This window comes from Xenopus laevis, chromosome 7L (genome assembly GCF_017654675.1).
Source record: "Xenopus laevis strain J_2021 chromosome 7L, Xenopus_laevis_v10.1, whole genome shotgun sequence".
Classification (NCBI taxonomy): Eukaryota; Metazoa; Chordata; class Amphibia; order Anura; family Pipidae; genus Xenopus; species Xenopus laevis.
Window position 1 is genome coordinate 108,299,384 of NC_054383.1, and position 18,034 is coordinate 108,317,417.

At 38.0% G+C, this 18,034-nt stretch overlaps 1 protein-coding gene across 1 annotated transcript; it reads right to left on the reverse strand.

Annotated features, from left to right (window-relative positions):
- Window positions 1-676: 676 nt before the first annotated feature.
- On the reverse strand, window positions 677-8,805 carry LOC108695883 (extracellular calcium-sensing receptor). Its single transcript, XM_041569065.1, has 5 exons — window positions 8,752-8,805; window positions 5,915-6,733; window positions 3,377-3,598; window positions 2,375-2,495; window positions 677-1,590 (listed from the first exon to the last, which is right to left on the reverse strand). Exons 1-5 carry the CDS (start codon window positions 8,803-8,805, stop codon window positions 677-679), a joined length of 2,130 nt encoding a protein of 709 aa, XP_041424999.1.
- Window positions 8,806-18,034: the final 9,229 nt, after the last annotated feature.

Sequence of the window (18,034 nt, forward strand, 5' to 3'; positions counted from 1 at the left end):
CTGCTTAACCCCTTGATTGACTACCCGGTTTTGACCTTTGCCTGTTTGACGATTCTGATATCCGCCTGCCTCGACCCAGCCTGTCTGACCATCCTTCTGCCTAATCCTTTGTACCGTGACCTTCAGCCCAAAAGACTTTGCTAATAGCCGTGCCCCTTTGCCAGCCAGAACATCTCCCCTTGCACCCCTCGTTAAGACCAGGTGGCATCCAAGTAAGCTGAGGGCTCCTCCCGAAGCCCAACGGTGGTCACACTACTGGTGAAGCCGAGACCAGGGTGCTTGGCACTTGTTCTGGTATTGGGTGCCGGTCGTGACACTAAGCATGGGCTAAGAAAATGTATTCATAATTATCTTCACATGATGCACCTCTCTTATCATAAAGGGCCCGTGTTAAGCATTTTGTGCAGCTTTTATTGGCAGCCTTGGAAAGCTGACAACCAGGGCTATAAATTATTTCTTCTGGTTCTTAATACTAAAATAATGATCCAGTTAGTATTCTTTTTCATTATCATAAGAAGTATAACAAGTATTTCCAAAACATTAATAAATCAATGCAAAGGCATTATTGGCTCAACAAACAGACAAACAAACTATTCTGTGTACTTTTCTACAACCCAACAGAAAGAATAATACAGTAACTCATAATGCAAAATCAGGTGTTACATTAATCCATATTTTACTTATCAATGTCTTTTGTTGTAAATATTCTTTTATCTTTCCGGTTCATCTCTGGTCTCAGAATAATAATGTAGACCTTTGGTAAAAATATACATGCCACTAATCCACTGCTTGATGATAAAATAGCAAACACTTCCACTGCCACCATGTACTTCCCTGTGGTGCTGAGGTAGGCTGGGATGAAGGAGATCCAAACAGCTCCAAATATCAACATACTAAAGGTGATCAGTTTGGCCTCATTGAAACTGCCTGGCAACTTTCTTGCCAAATAAGCTATGGCAAAACATAAAGCAGCTAAAAAACCCATATATCCCATTGTGCACGAATAAGCAATAGGCGATCCTTTGTTGCATTCCACAATAATGGTGCCCATTTTAGATTTATTGTCTTGGTATTTAAAAGGAGGAGAGTGTGCAAGCCACCCAGCACATATAATCACTTGTATAGCTGTGCACACAAGCACCAGGGTGTTAGTTACTCCAGAATTCAACCACATTCTCCTGTTGCTCTTTGGCTGGGTGAGGTTGAAGGCGATCACCACCATCATTGTCTTTCCCAAGATACACGAAATGCACATGACAAAACTGATCCCAAATATAAACTGCCTGAGCACACAAGTTATAGTAACAGGACGACCAATAAACATTAAGGCACAGAGATAGCAGAAAAACAGGGAAACTAAAAGGATGTAACTGAGATTCTGGTTATTTGCTTTAACAACTGGTGTATCAGAGTTTTTAAAGAAAATTGCCAGGATGCCAAGAGGAAGGAGAGATCCCAGAATTGAGAAAGCAGCCAGTGTGTCCCCTAAAGTCTCTTCGAATGACAAAAACTCCAGTGTCCTCTTTAGGCAACCTGTATGCTTTTCATTTGCCCACATGTCTTCAGGGCAATTCATACAGCTTGTTGAGTCTAACAACAGGAAAACAAATGATGAGTGTTCCATAGATTATGTTATAAAAATATTTTAATATACTTTTTGCATTTTATAGAAAGCTAATACAGGTATAGGATCCCTGATCCGGAAACCCGATATCCAGAAAGCTCCGAATTACAGAATGGCTGTCTCCCATAGACTCCATTTTATCCAAATATTCCAAATTTTTAAAAATGATTTCCTTTTTCTCTGTAATAATAAAACAGTAGCTTGTACTTGATACCAACTAAAATATAATTAATCCTTATTGGAAGCAAAACCAGCCTATTGGGTTTATTTAATGTTTAAATGACTTTCTAGTAGACTTAAGGCATGAAGACCCAAATTACAGAAAGATCCGTTATCCGGAAAACCCCAGGTCCCGAGCATTCTGGATAACAGGTCCCATACCTGTACTACAATTCTATCACATTAACAAGCAGCACTACATACAATTTTGGAGATGCCACACCTAAATTCACTCTATTTATACTGATTTTGCATAGCAGATCCATCTGTAATGAAAATTTGCCTGGTAAAAGGGCATAAAAATTCATTATCTAGCAAATTGTCCTCTACGTCTGTTAGTAAATTGGCGATCTCCCTTCGGATTGGATTTCTGGCGAATTTTCACTGGCGACAGCCACATTGCCCTTTAGTAAATCGGCCCTACTGCCTTTATTTATCCCATCACTTTATCCCATATATATCACTTTCAACATAAAAATTACTTTCCTTATTAATACTTTTTTTTTTACTAAAAAAAAACTTTTGTTTTACCTGTTTCATTGCTAAACTCATCTTCAGAGCATAAGATACAGTCAAAACAGCAGACAGGCTGTCCCTTCTGTGGGGCCTTTCTGTATGGAGGGCAACTGATACTGCATGTAGATGTTGGTGCCTTATGTATAGTAAAAAAAAATAGGTTAGGGTAAGGGAGAAGGAAAGGTTTATTCACTGTGAAGTGTATTCACTTGAAGAAAAAAGAAAAAGGGAGATCACTGTGGTGCTTACTAAGAAGGACCCTGGGCCTGAGCAGTTTTCTAGTTTTCTGCAGGATCACCAGCCCAGGCTATCGGGTAAGTGATCATAATCACTGGGAGTTGCCTAATCGTTGGTGCCCTCCACCTTTCCTTTACCCTTAAACACAGGGAGAACCATTTAGCAAAATTCTCATTTTATTGGTTATATAGGCTTTTGAAACCATGAATACTAATTTTCTCTAAAACCATGCATGCCATGCAAAAGACACAAATGAAAAAAAACACTGAACCACGGCCAAAAAAATCAGAAAACCTCTAAAAGTTTGAATGGCTAAAAAAAAGGTCCAAAAGGATCAGCCATTTACTTATAAAGGACCTCAACTACTTTTACTTGGCAATGTTTTGTATTAGAGTTTTTCATGTTTTTCACACTTAATAAATCTAAAAATTTTCAAGTTTTAGAGAAATACAATTTTTTTTTTAGAAAAAAAATTATTATTCATGAGAAAAAAAGAAATTGGCCCCTAAATCAATACTTTATATAGGCAAAGTATTAATATAGTGCTTAATGGTGCCTGCAAAAAACTTCTTTGGTCTTTCTGATTATTAAATAAACTTATGATGGGTAAATATTCACAACAGGAGTCAGAAATTGGCTGGCCAAAGTAGTTTTCTATAGGGTTAATCCAGTCAATGCATTTGCATAGCTGAACTTTTGTTTCACTTATGTTTTGGCAATATAAAAAAATTGTAATTGTCATAAGTTGACAGTTTTGATTCATTATTTATTCATTCTCACCTTTACAAAACCTCCACTCCATATAACAGCACTGTCACTGATAACAATGTGACGCCAAGGAAATTCTTTTAAAGTTGCAAAACTGATATATTTGGTTTCTCCATTGGGAAGAGCTTGCCAATTCACAAACTCAAGGTAAGATATCAAGTCCCCGTTCTCATCAAAGGCCAACTCCTGGCCAGCAGTATTCTTTACCTTCACATGCTTTACATAGTGCAAAATCTGAAACAAGACAAAACTACAGTACATACATCCAGTGCAGTTACAGTGAGAGAAGGGGTAACTAGGCTAAGCTGATGGGGCACAGGTACTTTTTAGCCAGTTTAAGGGGGATATTTACTAAAACTTGAATGTACCCCTTTTTTTTATTAAAACAAAGTTGAACTAACTCCGCGACTCATGCAACTTTTTCAAATTTCAAACTTTTTTTCCAGTTGTCGTCCAAAAACCCAGACTTTTCTGGATTATCATATGAAAAGCAGATCATGATCAAGAAACATCTTTAAATTGTAAAAGGGACATCTGCCATTGACTACCGACCCGACAGGTTTTTGCTGGAGTATTTTTGGATTTGGGTTTTTAGCAGCTTGGGGGTATAATAAATCTCAAAAAATTCAAATTTTCCCCTAAATGTGTGTTAATGTGTCCTAATTCTCTTCTTACTGATTCCTATTGACTTTAAATGGATATACTGACAGTATCAATATTAGAGCTTTTCAGCCTAAAATGTTCATTAGAGCACATTTACTGGCACTGTCAGTAGCTTTCCAACAGCCTATGGCCTATAGCACAATGGTTGGCAAGGATCCAGCTACATTTACAGAAGTCTCCTATGAAAAAATGTGAAATATGGCCAAAGCAAAACTAGCCACCTTTCAATTTGTGAATTATACTGGGGCCCCGAAACTTTGGGATGTTAATAGAGATGCACCAAATTCACTAGTGATGGGCGAATAAATTCACCAGGCAATGAATTTCCGCATTTCGCCTCCCGCAAATAAATTCACAAAACTTTGGAACATTTGCTGCAACAAAATTTTTTTTAGCAAGGGTCAAAATTGTCATGTGTCAAAATTATTCGGACGCCCTTCGACTTTAATGCATTTGGACAAAATAGTTGTGTGTACAAAAATTGACGATCGCATCAAAATTGTCGTGCATAAGAATTATTTTTATGCCCATTGACTTCAGTGCGTTTCGCAAATTTTTCACTGTTTCGTAAATTTTTCTACAAAACTAAACGGGACAGATCTCCCATCACTAAAATTCACTAATTTTAGGATTTGGATGAATCTCAAAACCTTTGTAAAAGATTTGGCAAAATACTGAACCAAATCTGAACCCTAATTGGCATATGTAAATGGAGGGAAAAAAAAAAAAGAAGGAAACAAAAGAGATAGTCAAAAAATGTTTGATTTTCTTGTTTGTGTGACGAAAAGTCACGTTATTTTTTGGATGAACTTGGATTCGGCTGAATATGAATCCTGCTGAAAAAGGCCAAATCTTGAACTGAATCCTGGATTCGGCGCATCCCTAGACGTTAAGCACTGTGCCTAATAACTGGCTGGGGATTTTTTGTGTTTATTGATTGAGTAGAAATGGACACCAAACTTTGGGGCATATTTACTAAAGGGCAAAGTAGCCGACGATAGTGAAAATTCACCAGAAATGTCATCTGCAGGGAAATTGCAAATTTACTAACGACAATAGACGACAATTCGCTAGTGAAAGAGGCCATCCCAAGCGCAGTTTGCGCCCTATCACCAAGCAAATTTTCGCTCAGGTGAACAATCGTTCACTAAAGTGTACATTTTACAGAATGTTACATCTTTCGCCAGAGTTTCCTTTGCCACCTTAGACCAGGCAAATAAGATAAGATGAAGCTACATCCTCCTCAATCTGTCAGTGACATCATATTCTGTATGCCGGAAAGTCATAAAAGTTCTAAAAATGCTGGCGGGTTTGTCTTCAAAAGTTCTAACTAAAAGTTGATATTTCTTTCCCAACCATTTGAGGGGCATGCCACATTTGTTTTAGGGTGGGCTCATGTCTAGGGCGTTAGAGGATCTCTTTTGTCTTTATTATGCTTAGGTATGAAAGGCAGATAACAGAGAAATAAAACAAAACATTTTGTTGTGTAATAATAAACTGTATATACATAATAATAGCCGTCTGTTGGTGTCTTTAGGTTTCACACCACCCGCATGGATCTTTCTTCACTAAAGCTGGCCATACACTTGAAGATCCAAACATTCGGCAAGGTCCCAAACAAACATCTTTGGCTGATATGGCGACCTTGTGCTGGATAATAAGATCATAGTAGGCCCCTAAGCTGTAGTTTGGTAAGAATTTCCAATACGAAAAGAAGAATCTCTACATGGGTAATGTAAGACATTTGCCCAGCTCTGGAAAACCATCATCAGATATTTGCTTTAAAACTGCTAACCAGTAAATGCTACCTACTAATTCACTGATTTAGGTTACTAGAGCTGAAGCAAACTGTACTCGGTTATTACATTACACATAAATCTTTCTTACCTTCCATGGATCTAGTCCATTTATGTTTAAACACTGTTGTCCTGATGTGCAGGAAATCATGTTATTGATGCCATGAGCCAATGAATACACTGCATTGTAAAGAAGAATAGCATAGCCTGATGTGTCTTCCTTATACCCTATAGATTCTAAAGTTGTAAGACTTTCAAGTTCAGTACAATAGTTTACTGTTGCTCGGACTAGTGTCTCTGTTTCGTTCTCACTTTCTTTGTGCCACAAACAACCAAAACCCACTTCCCAAAATGATTTCATGAAAATATCCTTTGGGTACAAAGATGGCTGAATATTATTAAGGAACTTTCCAAATTTGGGAATAGTTGAGAAAGGCAGTGTTAATCCGACTGTACCATTCAATATTTTCCAAAATTCTTCATATGAAAAAATAGGAGAGGTCATCCAACTGCCACTGGCAATCCAGATCTTGCCTGTTATGTTTTCTTCAGCTGCAACTTTAAAGAAAGGGATTAGTTCTGGCATGGAACAATAAAACAGTACAACTTTGGCTGACGATTTTCTGATGACTTGCAGAATAGAAAGTGTCTGGTCTCTGGTGTGTTGGGCAGATATCCGCATAAAATATGCCACACAAATTCCGGCTGCCTCAATATCTTTTCTCATGAGCTCACTGCTATAGAGACCAAAATCATTATCAGAAGCCAAAATCCCTATCCACGTCCAGTTATAATTCATCATCAGCATATTTAGATATTGAGGCTGTACTTTGTCACTTATGATGGTACGCAGAAACGAAGGAAAATTTATTTTATCACTTAGATCAGCCAGTGCTGCACCAAAGCTTATCTGGAATAAAAATGTATACTTTTAAAAACACATAAAAAAAAGTTGCATACATTTTCATTAGCATATTGATGCTCCCCCATTTTCAGTAACACACCTGGGTCTAAAATATTTATAGGGTTGATATGAAATACAGTAGTCTACAGTAGAAAAATAGTTTTTGTGTACACCCATAAATTTAGGCTACTCTTTGTAATAACATTCCAATGATTGTGAGGGCCTCCAAAAAATAAAGGGCCAATGAATTAAAAAAATATAAAATATTTATTAGGACATGTTAGACAAAAACCTAACCTGTTTCGTAGCTGTTGGGGCACTTACTTATAGGCATACTCTTTGTAATACTACTGTCAGCTGTCTGCATTGAAGGTGTTGGTGCTTGCAATTTGTCTGTCTATGGGACCAATTTTTGTTTCCCTAAATCAAGCTTGTTTGTAAGACCTGTCAGTGCAAGCTTAATCCGTTGTTATACTTCTACTTTTTGGGCTTTTTGCACCCAGGCAAAATTGACCAGTTGACGAGCTGTGCTGGCTTCCAAACCAAGATTCCTCTGCACTCAATTCATTATCAATATATTTAAGACAGAGACATTTTGTGCATACTGCTACTAAAAAATGCCTTACCCTTTAAACAAAACAGGGATTTTTGTCCATATATTGCAACATATTTAAGCTGGCCAACTACGTCAAAGTCATCCCATATCTGGCCAGTCCTATCTGATTCATTAAGAATTCTATTGCTTCATTATACATTTTACAAAGGGACTTGGTTTTACCTGCAACTTACTTGCTGCTTTCAAAGTAAACCTCCCAAACTTGGCTGCCCTTTTATTAGACACCAGTGGGACCACCTGACTATAGCTGGGAGGGGTGGGAGCTACAACATGGAGCTGGTCACTGCTCCTGTATAACTATGACAAACAAGGGAAAGTTGTGCTCACCACTATGTCTTTGTCTTAAATATATTGATAATGGGTTGAGTGCAGAGGACTCTTGTATTTGTCTATATGTATTTTGTGGTCACAGCCTCGTTGCACCCCCGCCTAATGGTTTTAAAAATTAGTGGTGAGCACAACTTTCCCTTGTTTGTTATATATATATATATATATATATATATATATATATATATATATATATATATATATATATATACTGTATATATATATATATATGTAAAGTAACAAAAAGAGTCCGCACACACAGGTCTTATGTGAGAGAACAAAATGGTTGTTTATTCATTTTTTTCTCTCACATAAGACCTGTGTGTGCGGACTCTTTTTGTTACTTTATCGCTATTGATTTTGAAGTTCCAGCACCTAGGCATCCATTTTGTGCTCTGGGTGCACTGATCAAGCGCTGTTTATATATATATATATATATATATATATATATATATATATATATATATATATATATATATATATATATATATAACAATCACGTAGAAAAAACTGCACTCACAGGTCTTGTCAATGGTGAAAAAGAAAAAAACTTTTATTTCAACGTTTCGGCGCAATGACTTGGGCCGTCTTCCTGAAGACGGCCCAAGTCATTGCGCCGAAACGTTGCAATAAAAGTTTTTATCTTTTTCACCATTGACAAGACCTGTGAGTGCGGTTTTTTCTACGTGATTGTTATGCTATGCTATAACCAGCACCCAGGCAATTATCCATGAGGATCAAGAGTGCACCACTGTGGACTATATATATATATATACACACACACACATTAATATATATACACAATGCAAAACTTTTTCTTCTGTGCAGCGAGTTTTTCCTTTGCACGCATTCAATTTTGGTAACCATTAATACCACTCCAAAAAATTTTATTTTTTGCAATTTTCTCCAGTGACCAGTTTATGCAATAACATTTTTGGAGGGTTAAATAATTTAAAACAACAACAAAAAATGAAGACCAATTTCCATTGGTCTCAGAATATTTCTGTCTACATTATACTAAATATTAATTTTACACCACTTCGCTGAGAGATTATTTCCTCGCGAATTCCCTAGAGGATACCTCAATTGCGGTCAGATGGGATGCCCATAAAGCGGTAATCCGGGGAATACTCATCAAACATGCTGCAATGCGGAAAAGGAACAGGGAGGCTAAAACCCAGCAACTCTCACAGAGGCTGCACGATTTAGCTATCATCCATAAACAGAATCCGTCCCCCGCATCTTACAAAGACATTCAGGACACAAGAACTCAGTTGCTTCAGGTCCTCTCCGACAAAGCGGCTTACGCTATGAGCCGGACTAAACACTTGTATTACGAATATGCCAATAAACCACATACGTTGCTGGCCCGTAAACTGAAGGCTCTACACACCTCTCAAGCTATACATGCAATACGCACCCCTACAGGGACGGTAACTAGGGATACCAAACAAATACTCCACACTTTTCGGGCTTTTTATGCAGACTTATATACTGCAGATAAAGCTCCTAGGGTGTCCCAGGCTTTAGAGTCAGATATCGTGAAGCAATGGATCCCCCCCACTATCACAGAAGAGGATAGGGAGTTGCTAGCGGAACCGATAGCCAGGGAGGAGATAGAGAGAGTGATTAAGGACTCCAAATCTGGCAAAGCGCCTGGTCCAGACGGTTACACAACTAAATATTATAAGTCCTTTGTAACTCAGCTGACCCCATTCTTGAAAGAGCTTTTTCAATCTTTCCTTGAAGGCTCTCCCCCGACGCAACACATGCAGACAGCCACCTTAGTTATGATACTGAAACCTGGTAAAGACCCAGTCAATTTGCGACAGCTACAGACCTATATCGCTTATCAATACCGACATTAAATTGTTTGCGAAAATACTGGCTAACAGATTATCTATAATTCTTCCCCACCTTATCCATCACGATCAAGTGGGTTTCGTGCCTGGACGCCAGGCAGCAGACAACATTCGTAAGACGATTGACCTGATTTGTCGAGCACCTAAACAAAATACCTCCTCCATGCTTTTGTCGTTAGATGCACAAAAAGCGTTTGACAGATTGGACTGGCGCTATATGTTTGCGGTGCTCAACAAATTGCAGATTCCGACACCGTTCCTCACAGGGATTCAACAGCTCTACACCACGCCTTCAGCTCAGGTCCTTAGCATGGGACTTCTCTCCGACCGCTTTCCCATCAAGGGAGGGACGCGCCAGGGTTGCCCCATGTCTCCCCTGATTTTTGCACTATCCCTAGAACCGCTAGCTCATGCCATCAGGCATAACCCCAACATTAAGGGCATACGAACCGGAGAAATGGAACATAAAATTAGCCTTTTTGCCGATGATATCATTCTCACACTGACAGCCCCCCAAACCACGCTCCCAAACTTATTGCAAACTCTATCTCAGTTCCAACTCATTTCGGGATATAAAATAAACCCTACCAAATCCCACGCATTGCCACTTCATATGTCCAAGCCAGAACTCAAATTGTTACAACTTAATTTTGACTATAGGTGGGAGTCAGACTCGTTGGAGTATCTCGGAGTATGTCTTACTCCCTCCTATGATACCCTGTACAAGGCTAATTACCCCAAACTTCTTGATAATCTAAAGAAAGATCTGGACAAATGGCACTCATACCACCTCTCCTGGTTTGGTAGGATAGCAGCCATTAAAATGACGCTTTTGCCTAGGATACTCTACCTCTTTAGAACACTGCCGATACACTTCCCCGAATCAGCAGCTTCCTCGCTTCAAAAAGCTGTATCGAACTTTATATGGGAGGGCAAGAAGCCAAGAATTAAGGCTGCTATCATGACAAAACCGAAATCATTGGGAGGCTTGGGAGTACCCCATTTATACAGATATTACCTTGCAAGTAGATTGGAAGCGATGGTACACATTCATGCACCAACTGGGGAACCCTGGCAGTCCATCGAAAATCACTATTCGGCCCCTCTACAACTTGCCCATTTATTTTGGATCCCTAAAACGGCTAGGGTCCCCCTTCCCCACCTCCTTCACCCGTCACAGCAAGCTTTAGATCTATGGGACTCTATAGCGTTCATGATGAAATTAAGTAACACTGCCACAAAATTCAGGACTATTTTTAACAATAAAGACTTCTCCCCAGGTAACACTCCCTTGGAGTTTCAGGTCTGGATATCTGCGAACCTGACAACCTTATTGGATTTTGTCTCTGAAGGGACTGTTAAATCTTTCCAACAATTTAGGGACGAATATAGTATTCCCCATGCACAATTCTATCGCTACTTACAGATTCGGCACTATGTGAGCATTGCTTGCAAAGCCCAAACGTCTTCCACTCTTACATACTTTGAAAAGCTGTGTCGCGACCACTCATACCCAACACACCTTATCTCACTTCTGTATGTTAGCCTCTCGACTGACAACACAGTTACACGTCAGCCTTACATGCAGAAGTTGGAAGAGGATTTGGACTTGGCCATCTCTGATAAGTCCTGGTCGGAAATCTGGGACACGGCCAGGCGAACTTCAATATGTGCAGCCTCTAGTGAGAGAGCTTATAAAATAATTTTTAGGTGGTACTACACCCCCTCACGCATTGCTACCCTCAGCGGTAACCCTGATCACTCGCAGTGCTTTAGGGGCTGTGGAGAAAGGGGTTCCTTCCTGCACACCTGGTGGACCTGTACAGTGGCTCGGATATTTTGGAAGATGGTAGCAACTTTGCTCTCTGAAGTTCTGCGCTGCGTTATACAGCCCTCCCCACACTCTTTTCTCTTGGGAATGAGGATTAGGGCCATACGCTTAAAACAAACACGTACTTTAGCCACTCATATCCTGACAGCAGCAAGATCATTACTGGCAGCAAATTGGAAGAGACCTACACTTCCGAGCTTACAAATTTTGATATCAAAGGTGAATTGGATTAGGGCGATGGAATCCATCAGAAACAGACTTCAGGATAGAAGTTATGAGGGGGAACTGGAGTGGTATCCGTGGGCTCAGTATCTGGAGACTTTGCAACTTCGAGGTATCGTACAATGATCTACCCTTCCTACCTTCCCATACCTCGTCAGACCTGTCTATTTTTCTATTTTTCTATATTCCTTTCTTTTTCTTTTTCTCTATCTACCTTTCTACTAAACGCATTCATTTCCATGCGGATTCCTTTTCTCGTTATGGCACTATTCATCTCCATGATATGATGCATATGTGTAGATTGTGCTACTCGAACAGTCATATTCTGTTGTGCAGCAGCTGCTACTGTCACTTGAATATCCTTCTGCATCTTTGTTGTACCTCTTGTTTTTCTTTGGAAATGATGGTTAATAAAAATTTTAAATTAAAAAAAAAAAAATATATTAATTTTAACGAACAATATTACTTAAAATATAATTTTATTCATATTACTGCTATTTTGCTAATATTTTTCTTCATTTACAGCTTTTAAGAGATTTTGTTTATTAACATAAATCACCCATTAGGCTCCACTTTCTGGGAAGAGAAGTTTCCATCATAAGTTATTGTTAGAGCTATTTCAAAAGAATTCTACCATTTATGGACATGACTATGTTTCAGTAATGCCTTATACTGGCAACTTTTTTTTACTTATTTATATGTCAATAGGCTGTCATAATCTGTATAAAGTATAGCCTCATATCAAGTGCTTAATAAAGAACTATACCCAATATGTAATAAAAAGGCACAACATTTACCCAGGTGTAGTAACACAGCAAGATGTTTGATTTTTAACATATAACCATTAAATGTTACCTGCTTATTATTTTTCGCATACCTGAGGAAACCTGTATAATCCCAATATTCTTGCCACTGCAAGTGTGGAGGATGATAGGAAATCTCCAATTAATCCCACCATTTTAGATTTTATATCACAAATGTAATTTGGAATTGCAATATCCGACCCGGACAGAAGCTGTAGCGCTCCATTAACAGCCTGCATTTCATTAAAGCAGGAGTCGTATATACGGAAGCCAAGTGTAATGTTTGGAAGAAGTTCTGCATTCTCATTGATCTCATTAATAGCGAAGACCATGGCAAGGACATGTAGATAACAGAAAATAGATAGCCTAAAAGATTCCAAGGAAGAAAATATATACTTAAACTATAAAATTGAAAATATATATTTGAACTACAGATACAGTTTGAAAGTCAAGTGCAAAATAGTCCAAACACAAGGAGCTTAAAGGGGTATAACCAACTTAAAAGTCGTCAAGGACGGACCAGGTACATAATAAGGTAGTGCCAACGGGGCATATTTACTAAGATGCTATTTAAGACGTAAATACCTTAATTCGCCAGTTGTATTTTCACAACATATTACTAAAAATATTTGTTCAAGAGAAATTTGGTGAACTTTCTCCTGGCATAAATTCTTTGTGAAAATTGAGAATTTGAGATTCAAGTGGCTGCTCTATCTTTTTTTTTGGTAGTTCTCCAGCCTGAACCTGGAGAAATTTCTCTTGGCGAAAATTCATTCTTGTGCTTATAGTAAATCGGAGACTATTCACTGGAGAAATTACACCTGAAGAAGAGTTATGAATTTACACCAATGCAAAGAGAATGTTCACTACTGCAAAGTTAAAGAGGGAGATGTACAAGCTAAAGGGGGCAGATTTAAGATGCTGATTCAGTCCATTCTGAGTTGGCAGCTCATCTGCTCACATAAGGTTCTGCAAAACTGATGTCTGGCTGAAAATCAGGTTGATATCAATAGGTCAGGGCAGCATTTTATAAATAATTTATAAAATGGTAAACTCTTAATTTTTACCCATTGATATGCTTTTAAAAAATCCATATGAATAAATATAAAGTATGTGAACATTTCTGTGGTGAACTTTAATTTCACACTTTGATAAATCGCCCCTAAATTAAGATTTCCGGCCAAATTATTTTGGTTTTACAACACATGGGTTAGTTATAAATGTTTGCAAGGATTGAGCTTCATGGGTTTCTCCATTTCTAATAGAAGGGAAATGTTGTGGTCTATAAGCATCCAGCAGTACATTGTAATTACAGTAATTAATAGGCTATATTGATAACATGTCAGCATTTTTTCTTGGGGCCCACAGTATCAAAAAGATACTGAAATTTAAAATGAATAATCCCAAGATCTTGGGGTCATAGAAGAGGATCTCATAGAGGATGCAAGGCAAATAACCTATAGCCATAATCTTATACACTACTTCTCATCTGATCCCATCTTGCATTTGCAAAACCCACACATATATTCATAAACAAGTACAATACAAATATTTTCATTTTGTACATTAGGATCAGTGCTTACCATTTAAGAAAATCAAAATACAAAATGCAGCCTTACTTGTTACATTTTCCTAATGAGGGCTTTGATTTGAAATTTATTTTAGTGTTGCTTGGTTCAAGATGCACAGGGATAAGAGCTCCGAGTATAATGTCTCCAGCTTTTTCATATACCTGAAGATTTTCAGATGGCAACTTGCAGCTTGTATCACCCTGTGCATTACTGACAGCAGAGCCGAGAAACAGCAGCCAGGCGAATAAGGAATATTTACTGAAAAGTTCAACCACAAGATTCATTGTAAATAATAACATTGGAATATACACAGCAATATTCAAAATGTATACACTGCCCTTGTATGTCCTATGACCAGAATAGCTAAGGGGCTGATTCATTAAGGGTCGAATATCGAGGGTTAATTAACCAAATTCTGCGATCGTACGATCAAAGGATTATTCCTTCGATCGAACGATTAAATCCTTCGAATCGAACGATTCGAAGGATTTAAATCCAACGATCGAAGGAATATCCTTCGATCAAAAAAACTTAGGCAAGCCTATGGGGACCTTCCCCATAGGCTAACATTGACTTCGGTAGCTTTTATCTGCCGAACTAGGGGGTCGAAGTTTTTTTTAAAGAGACAGTACTTCGACTATCGAATGGTCGAATAGTCGAACGATTTTTACTTCGAATCCTTCGATTCGAAGTCGTAGTCATAGTCGTAGTCGAAGGTTGAAGTAGCCCATTCGATGGTCGAAGTAGCCCAAAAAATACTTCGAAATTATAAGTTTTTTTACTTCGAATCCTTCACTCGAATTTAGTGAATCGGCCCTTAAATGTATTTTGGTTCTATAGCAGGTTAGCAAGCGGTCCAAAGGTTTACAACCCTTCTGAGAAAAAAACTACACCAGGAGTGCCTAGCCTATAGGCCCCTAGATGTTCTAGAACTAAATAAGTATAAAAATTCTGGGTATAAATATTTAAAGTAAGTGAAGAGTCTCAGCAAACACTAAGAGCTCAATATATGAGTGACGTGGATACAAATTACTCTACAGGCATGGGATCTGTTATCCAGAATGTCAGAGTTTATTAACAGTTTCGTTAAAGGTTACTAACCCAGTGTTGCTTCAATTATTGGGCAGCCATTGCTGGGTTACCCAATGGCTGCCCAATAATTGAAGCAACACTGGGTTAGTAACCTTTAACGAAACTGTTAATAAACTCTGACACTGCTGCACCAATACTTGAATTTTCTTTAATTGGTGGTTAATTGAATAGAGAGGGGTTTTACTTCTTTTCATTTCTATAACACATTATTTTGGTAATCACACCTCTTTCGTTCGGAAAACGTATTGCTTTTTTAGGAAGGTACACTGAACAATTCTTTCTTTATAAACTGTTATCCAGAATGGTCAGGACCAGGGGTTATCCAGATAAGATATCTTCCTGTAATTTGTATCATATTTTAATTCATTTAAAATCATTTAAAGATTAAATAAACCCAAGGATTGTTTTGCCTTCAATAAGGATTAATTTTATCTTAGTTGTACTGTTTTATTATTACAAAGGGAAATACATTTTAAACATTTAAATTATTCAATATCAATGGAGTATATGGGAGATGGCATTCCTGTATTTTGGAGCTTTCTGGATAATGGATCCAATACCTGTACCTACATACATTGTAGCTCACCATGTCATTAGCCTGTCTTATGCTTACATAATGTTCCTATACATCACATGTATCAGAAAAATACTAAATTACTCTTAGTTAAAAATGTGTAACTGTACTTATAGGGTTATGCACATACAGTGGGAAAGACTGTCCTAGCCCCGTAAACCTCAACAAGCAATCAGATGCTTCCTTCCACTATTCTATCTATACTTGTCTAATAAGGGTAGAAAAAGCAACAAGGTTAAAGGCGTTTACTAGTTTTTTACGATGTTATAGAATGTTCAACCTCCAGCAACTTGTCAATTGGTTTTAATTCTTTATAAATTCTTAATTGTTATCTTTTTATTCTGCCTCTTTCCAGCAGCCAGATGTGGCACTATTGCTCAATGAGGCTCCAATTTTATTTTATTGCATCCTCCAGTCTCTCAATCACATCTCTGCCATCATACTAGCAATCAAGTTGAACACCCTTTAATCCTGATCTGTGCAACATTAGATTGAATAAAGTGCTAACATCTTGTTTCTCTTTCGTCTGTCCTCTTTTTTCTTAATTCTGTTAGTCTACTTATTGCCCGATAAACAGAAATCGTAAATGCAAATAATAATATTCTATTGACAATAAACCCAAGTACATTACTACAACAATTAAGCAAACAAATTCTGCACATAATTGTAGTAATTGTAAGCACAGTTACCAAAGGCGCTCCAAGAACTGCATGCTGTATGGTAGAAGAGTCCAATATCTGTCACTGTGGAGAGAAATAAATCAGGAGGTATTTATATTAAAATGAATGCACATACATGCATTGACATCATACTGCTTACAGTACCAGATTTGCCATGTAATTATAATAAGTATCATGATTATTTACTTGAGGGACCAAATAAGGTGTGAGAGAATGATAATAATAATTGGAACTTGCCAACTGCCAATGAGTGTCTGTTTCTACAAAGCTGTATTTTTCGTATACATGGCTATCTTGCTTGTCCCTTGCCATACTTTTACTATATATATCTTGAATATTACTCAGGCTGTTTTGGGTTCCTCTGGGCAGAACAAAGATTACAATATTTACTCCTTCTCTAGGAATTTGAGTCTCTACGCTGGTTGATTCTTCATGCCTAGTAGTTACCTGCTCAGTCTGCTCTGAGTAGCCAAAGCTGTTTAGTGAATAGCCCTCACTACCTTATGCTCCTATTGCAACTAAGCATAGAATATATATCTCCTCTGGCTAATCCCCTTGTCCTGAATTTGTCTCAGAAGCCTCCTGCTTCACAACTAATCTTGCCATCTGAATGTAATATAGTATTAAACCAGCAAGTAGACTGTCCTATCTGTGCAGATTTTCCATAACTTGTATGGAAGCTGAAACTCCATGTGGATTTTAGTACCTTATGTGCAAGATATAATATAAATATAATGTTACAATAAAGATAATAGTAAATTTAGGACCTTTTGGTTCATTTGTGTAAGCACTCTGTCACAAAATATGCCCATATATATAAGCAAACCTATAACCCCCCCCCAGATAATGGGCTTCTGTTTATCTCCGCTGCAAGGACCAAACATGGAATAGCTTCAATTTGCCTGTTAAGGTAAAGAAATAACAAAAACTATACTGTGGCATGGTCACTATCAGGATTCCTGGGAAAGTCCAGGATGGAGCTTACATATCTCCAAGTTTGCTATCAGAATAGTTCTAGGACGGCTAATCCAGCTTGGGTGTTTTACCAGAGACAACTCAGGTAAATAACCTTCAATTTCGGACCTTTTGGCCCATTAGTTTTAACTGCTCTGTCACAAAATATGCCCATATATATAAATGAGCCTATAACACCACTAGATAATGGGCTTCTGCTTATCTTTGCACTGGTGATCTAATTATCTCCCTGACAAGGTCCGAACACGGAGCAGCATCAGTTTACCTGTTTAGCTGAAGAGATAAGAAACAGGACAGAGTTTAGGTATCTCCGTAATAAAATGGTTCTGGTACAGCTAATCCAGCCTGGGTGTTTTACCTGAGACACCTCAGGTGGATAATTAAAAGGTAGCTCAAGACATAATAGTGAGCTCCAGTCTGAGAGAAAGACACAAGAGAGTAGTTTGTGTAAGCTCAGTGAGAGACAAAATTCCAACAAAATAGGAATTTAATGTTTCTTTACATTCTATGTATGGGATACAGGTGGCCTACTCCTTGTTGGATAATTGAATTGTGTTAGAAGTTAGAAGCCCATTAAGATAGGATTTCATTATGTGCTGTTGTGACTGTGTCATGGGCTGTTATAATGTCCCTTTAACAGTGATATCAGTTGGCATACAGTTAATGGGATCTCTTTAAACCCCTCCCTGAAATTCAATCATAGAAGCCATCTGCACATCACTATTGATATAGTCCACACCATGTAGACAACACC